At 41.2% G+C, this 12,332-nt stretch overlaps 1 protein-coding gene across 1 annotated transcript; it reads right to left on the reverse strand.

Annotated features, from left to right (window-relative positions):
• Positions 1-4,198: 4,198 nt before the first annotated feature.
• Positions 4,199-12,273, reverse strand: LOC139574505 (malignant T-cell-amplified sequence 1-A). Its single transcript, XM_071399149.1, has 6 exons — positions 11,677-12,273; positions 11,322-11,474; positions 10,289-10,386; positions 10,062-10,195; positions 9,485-9,552; positions 4,199-4,429 (listed from the first exon to the last, which is right to left on the reverse strand). Exons 1-6 carry the CDS (start codon positions 11,685-11,687, stop codon positions 4,348-4,350), a joined length of 546 nt encoding a protein of 181 aa, XP_071255250.1. The 5' UTR covers positions 11,688-12,273; the 3' UTR covers positions 4,199-4,347.
• Between the last annotated feature and the right edge of the window lie 59 nt (positions 12,274-12,332).

A 12,332-nucleotide genomic window follows, 5' to 3' on the forward strand; every position in this document is an offset into this window, starting at 1 on the left:
CTCACTGTCAACTACGTTTATTTTCAGCAAACTTAACATGTGTAAATATTTGTATGAACATAAGATTCAACAACTGAGACATAAACTGAACAAGTTCCACAGACATGTGACTAACAGAAATGGAATAATGTGTCCCTGAACAAAGGGGGGTCAAAAGTAACAGTCAGTATCTGGTGTGGCCACCAGCTGCATTAAGTACTGCAGTGCATCTCCTCCTCATGGACTGTACCAGATTTGCCAGTTCTTGCTGTGAGATGTTACCCCACTCTTCCACCAAGGCACCTGCAAGTTCCCGGACATTTCTGAGGGGAATGGCCCTAGCCCTCACCCTCCGATCCAACAGGTCCCAGGTGTGCTCAATGGGATTGAGTTCCGGGCTCTTCGCTGGCCATGGCAGAATACTGACATTCCTGTCTTGCAGGAAATCATGCACAGAACGAGCAGTATGGCTGGTGGCATTGACATTCTGGAGGGTCATGCAGGATGAGCCTGCAGGAAGGGTACCACATGAGTGAGGAGGATGTCTTCCCTGTAACGCACAGCGTTGAGATTTCCTGCAATGATAACAAGCTCAGTCCGATGATGCTGTGCCACACCGCCCCAGACCACGACGGACCCTCCACCTCCAAATCAATCCCGTTCCAGAGTACAGGCCTCAGTGTAACACTCATTCTTTCGACGATAAACCCGAATCCAACCATCGCCCCTGGTGAGACAAAACCGCGACTCGTCAGTGAAGAGCACTTTTTGCCAGTTCTGTCTGGTCCAGCGATGGTGGGTTTGTGCACATAGGCGATGTTGTTCCCGGTGATGTCTGGTGAGGACCTGCCTTACAACAGGCCTACAAGCCCTCAGTCCAGCCTCTCTCAGCATATTGCAGACAGTCTGAGCACTGATCGAGGGATTGTGCGTTCCCTGGTGTAACTCGGGCAGTTGTTGTTGCCATCCTATACCTGTCCCGCAGGTGTGATGTCTGGATCTACCGATCCTGTGCAGGTGTTACACGTGGTCTGCCACTGCGAGGACCATCAGCTGTCCGTCCTGTCTCCCTGTAGCGCTGTCTTAGGCGTCTCACATTGCAATTTATTGCCCTGGCCACATCTGCAGTCCTCATGCCTCCTTGCAGCATGCCTAAGGCACATTCACACGGATGAGCAGGGACCCTGGGCATCTTTCTTTTGGTGTTTTTCAGAGTCAGTAGAAAGGCATCTTTAGTGTCCTAAGTTTTCATAACTGTGACCTTATTTGCCTACCGTCTGTAAGCTGTTAGTGTCTTAACGACCGTTCCACAAGTGCATGTTCATTAATTGTAGAAAAGAAAGCATGAGAAAGTGTTTAAGCCCTTTACAATGAAGATCTGAAGTTATTTGGAATTTTATAAATTATCTTTGAAAGACAGCGTCTTGAAAAAGGGACATTTCTTTTTTTGCTGGGTTTATAAGGCCACATGGAGTGAACATTTTTAAATAATCTTGAAGTATGTCTCTAAACAGTTTGCTACACATGATTGGTTGCCACCAATGTAATAGAAATTGTTGGTGGATTTGTTAGTTTTATTTTGAGGTAACTATTTTACCCACTTGAAACACCCGATGAAATAAAACATTGGCAGCCATGTTTATCCTCCTAATACCAAAAATGAAATGAAATTAATTTTTCTGCTGAGACTGTTGTTGCATTTAGTCATAATGGGAAATCATAGTTCTTACTGACAAGTGCTTAACCAGATACTGAGCACTGTAAAGCCAAATAGGCCTATCTCATAGTGAAGCAGTTTCATCTTACCCCTTGTTATTGATAAGCTAATAGATATACACGCACAGTGCTTTCAGTTAAGTATTCAGACCCCTTGACTTTTTCCACAGTGTTACGTTACAGCCTTTTTCTAAAATGTTTTTTCTCCTAAATACCCTATAATGACGATGCAAAAACAGGGTTTTAGACATTTTTGCAAATTATACAAAATAAAAATATCACATTTACAACTATTCAGACCCTTACTCAGTACTTTCTTAAAGCACCTTTGGCATTGATTACAGCCTTGAGTTTTCTTGGGTATGACGCTACAAGCTTAGCAAACCTGTATTTGGAGTTTCTCCCATTCTTCTCTGCAGATCCTCAAGCTCTGACAGGTTGAATGGGAGTGTCACTGCACAGCTATTTTCAGGTCTCTCCGGTTGTTCATCCAGGTTCTGGCTGGGCCACAAGGATATTCTGAACCAGGTTTTCCTCTAGGATTTTGCTGTTTTAAAGTCATCATTGGCCTCATTGTGAAATCCCGGAGCAGTTTCCTTCCTCTCCGGCAACTGAGTTAGGAAAAACGCCTGTATCTTTGTAGTGCCGGTGTATTGATACACCATCCAAAATGTAATTAATAACTTCACCATGCTCAAAGGGATATTCAACATCTGCTTTAAAAAAAAATCCATCTAACAATAGGTGCCCTTTGCGATGCATTGGAAAATCTCCCTGGTCTTTGTGGTTGAATCTGTGTTTGATTCACTGCTTGATGAGAGACCTTACAATTATCTGTATGTGTGGGGAACAGAGATGAGGTAGTCATTCATGTTCAACACTTATTACGCACAGTGAGTCCATGTAACTTATGTGACTTGATAAGCACATTTTTACTCCTGAACTCATTTAGGATCTCCATAGAAAAGGGGTTGAATACTTAACTTAAGACATTTCAGCTTTTCAATTTTAATTGGTAAAAAATGTGAAACATAATTGCACTTTGACATTATGGGGTATTCTGTGTAGGCCATTGACAAATCTCAATCCATTTTAAATTCAGGCTGTAAAATTTTTTGGAAAAAGTCAAGGGGTGTGAATACTTTGAAGACACTGTATATAAAACATTAGGAAGACCTGCTCTTTCCATGAGACTGACCAGGTGAAAGTTATGATCCCTTATTGATGTTACTTGTTAAATCCACGTCTATCAGTGTAGATGAAGGGGAGGAGACAGGTTAAAGGATTTTTAAGTCTTGAGACATAGATTGTGTATGTGCCATTCAGACAAAAGATTTTAAATGACTTTGAACAGGGGTAGTAGGTGCCAGGCGCACCGGTTTGAGTGTCAAGAAATGCAACTATACTGGTTCACGCTCAACAGTTTCCCGTATGTATCAAGAATGGTCCACCACCCAAATGACATCCAGCCAACTTGACACAACTGTGGGAAGCATCGGAGTCAACATGGCCCTTGTAGAGTCTATGCCCCGACGAATTGAAGCTGTTCTGAGAGCAAAATTGGGTGCAAGTAAATATTAGGAAGGTGTTCCTAATGTTTTGTACACTTTTTGGGACTAATGACAATGTAATATGGCTAAGTCTGATCATTTTTGAAGGACATGCAAATGCTTGTCAGGCCCATTCCTTAACATCCCACTATCTGATAATTGGCTGAAACTGTAACCCTCATTTTGTAATCAGTTAATTTGCGCCAGTATATCTGTGTCCATTATATTTTATGTGTTAGATAAGTATTCTATGGATTTTGTTTTCAGTGATGTCAAAGCCCTAATTTCATACCCATAACCTTTAAATGTCTACTGAGAGATTGGAAAGCAGGTGGGACAGGTTTTTCCAAGGCCAAGTCTGCTTTTCAGTCTAGAGACCATGCAAGGAGACAAATCTTATTTCCTGATCACATCTTCTCTACTGATTTCCCAATGCTGTCAGAACAGGACCACGGCTGTATCCAACAACCAATGCTAGGTGGTTCTCAATTGGGAAAAAGTCTGCTTTGTGACCCGAAAATGGGCCGCCATATGTAGGAGTGTGAATTTGTTAATAAGCAGGTGTCCGCTTCCCCTCGATAGCACAACTGTATCCTCTCGGCTCCCTTCTCTGAAGCCTTTTGAAATCTGCCACACCCCTTTTGAATCATTTCACGGAGAAATGCACACGTTTAAAAACACGCCTGTATTCATGCCCCATCAAGCGTCATTGTACACCCTGGAGTAGATTTAATATGGACAAGTGGCAGCTAGGTTACTTGTTTTCTCATTCATACACCTGAAATGTTGAATGTGACCATTTTTATTTATTTGATTTAACGTCATAAATCCATGTAACAGCATATACGTGGTACTATGATCTACAATCCATTTCAAATGTTTTGCTCCTGGTAGCAAGTGAATCCCAACGACACCATGAAATGTAAAGGCTGTGAAAAAGAAGGGAAAATATCTTGAATGCAGGTTTTTATTTGTGCATTAAATTGGGGATTGGTTCAAAGCCTCCAGCTAGTTACACAGCTAAGTCCATTGGTGTAAACAATCGACTGGCAGCCTCACTGTCAAGAGCTTCACGTTGTCCAGGGGGGTTGGTGAAGACATCTCACTTATACGTCTTCATGTGCCACAGTCCATCATTAAGATAGTGAACAGTTTCAACTCCTACTCCCTTGTTGACTTTCTCTCTGCTCACAAAAAAAGTGAAGTGAAATGAGCATTAGGCAAGTTTACAAAAGTACAGTAGTATACACACACACAGGTCGGTGGCACCTTAATTGGGGAGGATGGGCTCGTTAATGGCTGGAGCGGAATAGTTTCCATATGTTTGATGCCATTCCATTTGCTCTGTTCCAGCCATTATTATGAGCCGTCCTCCCCTCAGCCTGCACTGGGTACACATACAAGTACATTTCTGCGGTGTAAATGGGTCTTTCTATAAATAAGGGGGCCAATGTGTGACTGATCAACATTTCAAAATGGTTTGAAAGAAAATGTTATCCACATGTGTACTTTAGAGGAATAAAAGTAAATATGCAAAGTGGCCCATAACTCCACCTATACAACAACATAGACCTTGGACTACACATCCTTTAAGCAGAGTAAACATACATTGGCAAGTCAAATTCAGGGACTTTTTCAAGCACCTAATTGTCATTTGTTTATAGGCCCTAAAATAGAACCCACCCTTCCCCAAAAAAGCGTCAAAAGTAGATGTCGTCCTCAATAACCTCACGTGGTTTTACCGCAACAGAGTAGGGCAACGCCCTTCAATTGAAGCAGCGGGAAACAAAACTGGCCACATCGCTCACAAAAACAGATCAAAAATGAAACTGATAATTATATGGGAGCAGAACTTACAAATTGGCTACAATAATTACAAGGACTTTTCAAACACCAAATTGAGGTGAATGTCTGATTTTCAAGGTAGGCCTATACCAGCAGTCTACTTGAATTTCTGAGCTCCAAATTCAAGTTGGCTACTTTCAAGCCCCTTGTATTGTTTAAAATTGCAGGTGTAACAAGGAAAACAAAATGTATTTGTCATCAGTGGTGTAAAGTATTTTTACCTACGTTTTTTGGGGGGGTATCTGTACTTTACTATTTATATTTGACTACTTTTACTTTTCTACATTCCTTAAAATATTGTACATTTTACTCCATACATTTGCCAAAAGTACTTGTTACATTTTGAATGCTTAGCAGGACAGGAAAATAGTCAAATTCACGCACTTATCAACCGAACATCCCTGGTCATCCCTACTGCCTCTGATCTGGCGGACTCACTAAACACACATGCTTAGTTTGTAAATTACGTCCTAATATTGGAGTGTGTCTGTGGCTTTCCGTAAATAAATTAAAAACTAAATGGTGCCATCTGGTTTTTAAATGATTTATACTTTTACTTTTGATACTTAAGTATATTTTAAACCAAATACTTTAACTCAAGTAGAATTTTACTGGGTAACTTTTACTTGAGCCATTTATTACGGTCAAGTTTTCCACCACTGTTTCATGTTATTTCATTACCAGATCATATTGTGAATAAGCCCACTAGGCTATGAAATGTTATTTACAGTGCATTCGGAAAGTATTCAGACCTTGACTTATTCCACATTGTTACGTTACAGCCTTATTCTAATACATATTAATATTAATACATTTTAGAATAAGGCTAACGTAACAATGTGGAATAAGTCAAGGTCTGAATACTTTCCGAATGCACTGTAAATAACATTTCATAGCCTAGTGAATAACCCCCCCTCAATCTACACACACTAGCCCATAATGACAAAGCGAAAACAGGTTTAGACATATTTGCAAATGTATTATAAAATAAAATAAATACCTTATTTACATAAGTATTCAGACCCTTTTATAAGATTTGATTGAGCTCAGGTGCATCCTGTTTGCATTGATCATCCTTGATGTTTCTAAAACTTGGGAGTCCACCTGTGGTAATTTCAATTGATTGGGCATGATTTGGAAGGGCACAACTGTCTATATAAAAGGTCCCACAGTTGACAGTGCATGTCAGAGCAAAAAACAAGCCATGACGTCGAAAGAATTGTCTGTAGAGCTCAAACAGGATTGTGTCGAGGCAAGAACACAGTGGCCTCCATCATTCTTAAATGGAAGAAGTTTGGAACCACCAAAACTCTTCCTAGAGCTGGCCGCCCAGCCAAATTGAGCAATCGGGGGAGAAGGGCCTTGGTCTGGGTGACCAAGAACCCGATGGTCACTGACAGAGCTCCAGAGTTCCTTTGTGGAGATGGTTGTCCTTCTGGAAGGTTCTTCCATCTCTACAGCACTCCACCAATCTGGCCTTTATGGTAGAGTGGCCAGATGGAAAGCACTCCTCAGTAAAAGGCACGACAGCCCACTTGGAGTTTGCGAAAAGGCACCTAAAGGATTCTCAGACCATGAAAAACAAGATTCTCTGGTCTGATGAAACCAAGATTGAACTCTTTGGCCTGAATGCGTCACGTCTGAAAGTGTCACGTCTGGAGGAAACCTGGCACCATCCCAATGGTGAAACATGGTGGCAGCATCATGCTCTGGGGATGTTTTTCAGCGGCGGGACTGAGACTAGTCAGGATCAAGGGGAAAGATGAATGGAGCAAAGTACAGAGAGATCATTGATGAAAGCCTGCTCCAGAGCGCTCAGGACCTCAGACTGGGGCGAAGGTTCACCTTCCAACAGGACAACGACCCTAAGCACACAGCCAAGACAACGCAGGAGTGGCATCGGGACAAGTATCAATGTCCTCGAGTGGCCCAGCCAGAACCTGGACTTGAACCCGATCTAACAACTCCGGAGAGACCTGAAAATAGCTGTGCAGTGACGCTCCCCATCCAACCTGATAGAGCTTGAGTAAATCTGCAGAGACGAATGTGAGAAACTCCCCAAATATAGGTGTGCCAAGCTTGTAGCATAATACCCAAGAAGACTCAAGGCTGTAATCGCTGCCAAAGGTGCTTCAACAAAGCATTGAGTAAAGGGTCTGAATACTTATGTATAAAATATTTTTATAATTTGGCTAAAATTTCTAAAAAACTGTTTTTGCTTTGTCATTATGGGGTATTGTGTGTAGATTGAGGGAAGAAAATCTATTTAATACATTTTAGAACAAGGCTGTAACGAAACAAAATGTGAAAAGTCAAGGGGTGCAAATGCACTATATATCCAGAATAATTAATAGGAAAAGCGCTGGGCGTTGTGCAATAGTCTATCCTGTAGACTCCGTGTCCAATCCGAGGCGCAAAAACATATGTAAAGGAACTCATTACCTTGAGGCTTTCTCAGTTCAATCTTGGGATATTAGAGCCAATGTGGATCCAGGCACAACTGTCTTCACTGGTGTAATGAATGAGTCACAAATATTCTGGACATTCCTCAAACATTACATGCGCTATCACAACAGCTGAAAATTCCTTCCTGGATCAGATGTGAGAAAATAGCACACTTAAATAAATCAGCTGGACACCAAATGCGCATCCAAGTACCAATGCATAATTATTTTAGAACCATGTTAATGACAGTATCAGTTTAGGTTTTAAGGTGACTCTTTTGGTTAGAAGCATTGGGTTTTGCAATCTCATAGATAATTTTGGATATGCATACCCATAAACTGTTTTCGCCCCATAACATGAGACACGAACTGCTACCTGGAAATGGATCCTATTGCAGAAACTTATTTACTGGACTCCTGAAAAACACCACTCACTCCTGTCCAGTTCCATCTGATTTCTGCTTGGATGCTATCATTCCTGTTAATGGATGACCAGTATGCCCTTCTCCCTAGGACTCTGATAGGTGCAGAGCTAGTCAACCCAGTGGTGCCTGAACTTTTTAATAATACTAGCTTGTTGATGCTTAGAAAAAAATAACCGCTATAGTTACCACTGCTTTATACTAGCATGGGGAAAATCTTAAGGCCTTGTCCATGAGTGTCAGTAATCAGGTTCTAGCGGCTGACAGACTGATGGTAGAACAATCTAAGGCAGGAGAATCGGTTATATCAGCCATTGTGACTGAACAATTCTGAGAGCCTTTTCTCCTGGGAAGATGGTGAGCTTATCAATGCTGTAAACATCTGTTCCTTTTATGTTTTCATTGGCTGGTAACTTGTATGTGCCTTTGTGTCAAACGGATTCTCACGCAAAGTGTGAGCAATAATGTTAACCTGTTTGTCCCCTCTGCTCCCTATCTGGAAGAAGAGGGACAGAACATTCTTATGACTGAAATGCAATTTCCCCCCAGACAGGGAAGTCTGAAACCCCTGGTTTACAGAGCTCCAGTACAAGGACTAGTTATGCTGAGATACCATAAAAAGGGGAGATTGTGGAAGAGTACATTTTGATTTGTTATTTTATATGACCTGTAGAAGGGACAGGTCATTCTGTTCCTCATCTTGTCTGTAAGGTTGCTCTGTTCCCTGATATGCTCAAATCGCACTGTTTCAAGTTGCCCTTTTGTAATATAACTAGGGATGCACAATATATTGGTAAGCAGATCAGAATCGGCCGATGTTAGCTACAAATGTCGGCATCGGATCTGTCTAGTTTAACGCTGTTGTGCAAAACCGATGTCAAAGCTGACATGAATGCCTATATAACATAGGTAGATGACGTAATCACGGCATGAAAAATACAGCGCTACATGTGCAACACAGCATTCCTAACCCCCTCCCATCCTGGGTCTGTATAAATGTCTGTGAAATCTAAGAGCGAGTCGAATTGGTTTTACCTTGCACGCATGCTCGTAATAAAGCTTTTTATATTGAGATCGGACTGCCTTCTGAGTGGTTTTTCCACCACAATAGCTGCACTGCATTTCTGAGAGCTTTATACAAAAAAAACTGTCTGACAGCTAGATCCAGGATTCTTAAAGGGTCCAAGTTCAATGTCTAATTTAACTGATTTAATGCTTAATACATGATAACGCCATCTTACGCCATCTTAAATGCAAGGTCAGAAAAGTAATGTTTCATGTTGCTCGATTTTGAGAAAAATCCATCAAGACACCAACCATGATAAAGGGTTAAACATCAACTCGTGAATTTTATTGAATATAGCTATGCCCCCTTATTCTTCATGTCATTACATTAATATATTTTTTACAGATTATTATCAATGACTTATCAACAGCTGTAACAAGTTGTTCAGTGTAGGAAATCCTCCCTGGTACCCTAGATTATAGAAAGACCCACATAGGAAAAAGCACACGATGTGATACTTACATGTCTTCTGCAGACATCTTCATGACTCCGACACAAAGCGCATGTTGCTTGCCCTCCGCCATTATGGCCTGAAACCAATTGTCAAGGAAACACCATCTCACATGCACTTGATACTAACAGGAAGTGTCTAAAACACCAATGTTGGTGTATGACATCATTACAAGCTGACATAACGTCGACATAAAATCAGAAGGTTAAAATGTGTAAAACCAGATGTATGGGTCAAACTGCAACATTATACACATTATTAAGGTTGTAAATGGCTTTGTTTTACCATCTTTTGGTCAGAGAGTTGAAAGGTCAGTGACTCATACACTCTGGTATCAAAATGCTGGTCTGAGTTTCCCACTTGGAACTCCGACTTGAGGGCCGATCTAGTGGTAAGCCATTTCCAACGGGAACTTGGACCTCAGTTTCTGAAAGCATCATCATGATCACAATGAATATGATTACATGGATGGGGGCTAGGGGGCCTGATCCTAAATAAACACTTTCACTATTAGACACTGAGAATACAGCCCAATAAGATGTTGTACTGAACATAAATGATCAGCATAATCGGTCATAGGAAGGATACAACTACTGTTTCTGAGGCAGAGGGGTAGAGTTTGGCGCCTGGGGACGTCAATCCAGGACACATGATATTGGCTCCACTTAAGACAAACTTGATGGCCCCTTTGTCTACTTGTTGGTGTGGAAGAATAAAGGGGTCTGTAAAATATGAACAGAGAAACTTACTGAACAGTACACTGCAACACAGCAATTCATCAGACACCTGCACATCAAAAAGAGCAGAGGTCTTACACTTATGCAGCAGTCGGAGGGTTGGGTAGAACGGTCCTTCTCTTTGTCTGAAGAAGAGCAATTCTCCATTCACCGTCAAGATTTCAATGTGTTCATGGCTGCAGGTTGGATGACGGAACACAAAACAACATGTCAAACTCTTCTCTAGTTCACCCAAGGGGGGCTATACCCAGCCCTCTTGGGTTCTCAGCCGAAGCATGCAACGCGGCCAATGTGTACAACAATCCCGACACCGTTTCGAAATAGATATCCAGCATCTCCGAACACCTGTGTGTTACGGAAGAAGGAAGCTAGAAAAGTGTTGAAAGTAAAAAAAATACTGTTGGCTGCAACAGTTAAAATGTAGAATAAGTCTTTTTTGCATTTGTTAAATTATTTTGATGTGATATGAAAGTAGAGGGCCTTGTATTTCTTGAACCAAATTGCAATTGAGAATCCATTCACATTTATATGGAGTATCAGACTGTTTTGGATGCCAGAGTCAATTTCCCTCTAGACATAACTTAAGGGCCTTGGATGGTAAGGAGTAGGCTAGCCTACACTCCTTCACAGTCCATCTTGGGCTAGTAAAACTGATGCCAACAAATATTCAAAATACAATGGACTTGTTCGACAATGCAGCAGACAGTGCTGTTGACTTGCGACTGACTGATCAAAAAAAAATCACCTTGCATGATCATAAATAACTACTAATTATTATTTGTTGATCAGTCAGTCGGTCAACATTTACCCACACTGGGAAAGGGGCATACCTAGTCAGTTGTCCAATGGAATGTATTCAACTGAAATGTGTCTTCCGTGCTTCTACACCTGCATTGCTTGCTGTTTGGGGTTTTAGGCTGGGTTTCTGTACAGCACTTTGAGATATCAGCTGATGTACGAAGGGCTATATAAATAAATTTGATTCTGCATTTAACCCAACCCCTCAATCAGAGAGGTGCATCATGGACTTGCTGATCTGAAACCATTGACTGTACACACAGTCTCAAACACGGCCACTGATAAGGGGGAAAAGATTATCCTCTTGACTTACCATCGCACTATTTTGACAGGGTCCTTTTTTGGCATGATATGGTTGAGCCATGACTCAATGTCTGGAAACTGGTCCAACAGCTGGTTTTTGATGCCTTTGATTACAGAGGTCTTCAGCTGAATACAGTTGGAAACATTTTCCTTCTCATCAAATCTGAAACGAGACAATAGAAACACATTCATGTTAGTTTGACCCTCCATTCAAATGAAAGCTAATCAAGAGTTATCAGTTGATAAGTCTATTTGGAAGACTAAGAACATGTTATAGTTAGCTAGCTAAGTGGCTATAGTTAGCTAACTAGCTGCCTGGTCATGTAGATAGCAAGTTAGCTAGGGAAATCATGCGTAATACCTACTTTTTAAACATCCTCGTTGGTCGCGTTTACTGTGGTCTTCTCTACCTAGACAAGTCTATTATTTTTGCTTGATGTTTGACTTTGATGAACAAAAATCCAATAACATGTATTTCATATATCAATTCAATAGTCTCCCCACGCCTGTTTCGCAGTTTATAGGCAGCAAGTGACGTCAACTTGCGACATGCATGCGACAGTTTCGAACGAAATACGGCAGGCTCCGAACCCGAAGGCCCCATTCGAATATTTTAAAGATGAGTCCTTCCTTCCTCCCTTATTTCTATACTTTATTCCTTTCTACGTCCTTTCTATACGTTGAAAATACGTTCTAAACCATAACTTTAGACAGTAAACCAAAAAACTTTAGATAGTAAAACATAGTTGGGTTACTTGGGTACATTAAAGCACACTATTAGACCATGCCAGAAGATTTTACTACATGTAGCAGGCAGGTAGCCTAGTGGTTAGAGCGTTAGACTAGTAACCGACAGGTTGCAAGATCGAATTCCCGAGCTGACAAAGTCAAAATCTGTCGTTCTGCTCCTGAACAAGGCAGTTAACCCACTGTTCCTAAGCCGTCATTGAAAATAAGAATTTGTTCATAGTTGACTTGCCTAGTAAATATGGAATTACATTTACACCATCTCTGGCGCCAT

The sequence above is a fragment of the Salvelinus alpinus genome, chromosome 4 (genome assembly GCF_045679555.1).
Source record: "Salvelinus alpinus chromosome 4, SLU_Salpinus.1, whole genome shotgun sequence".
NCBI lineage: Eukaryota > Metazoa > Chordata > Actinopteri > Salmoniformes > Salmonidae > Salvelinus > Salvelinus alpinus.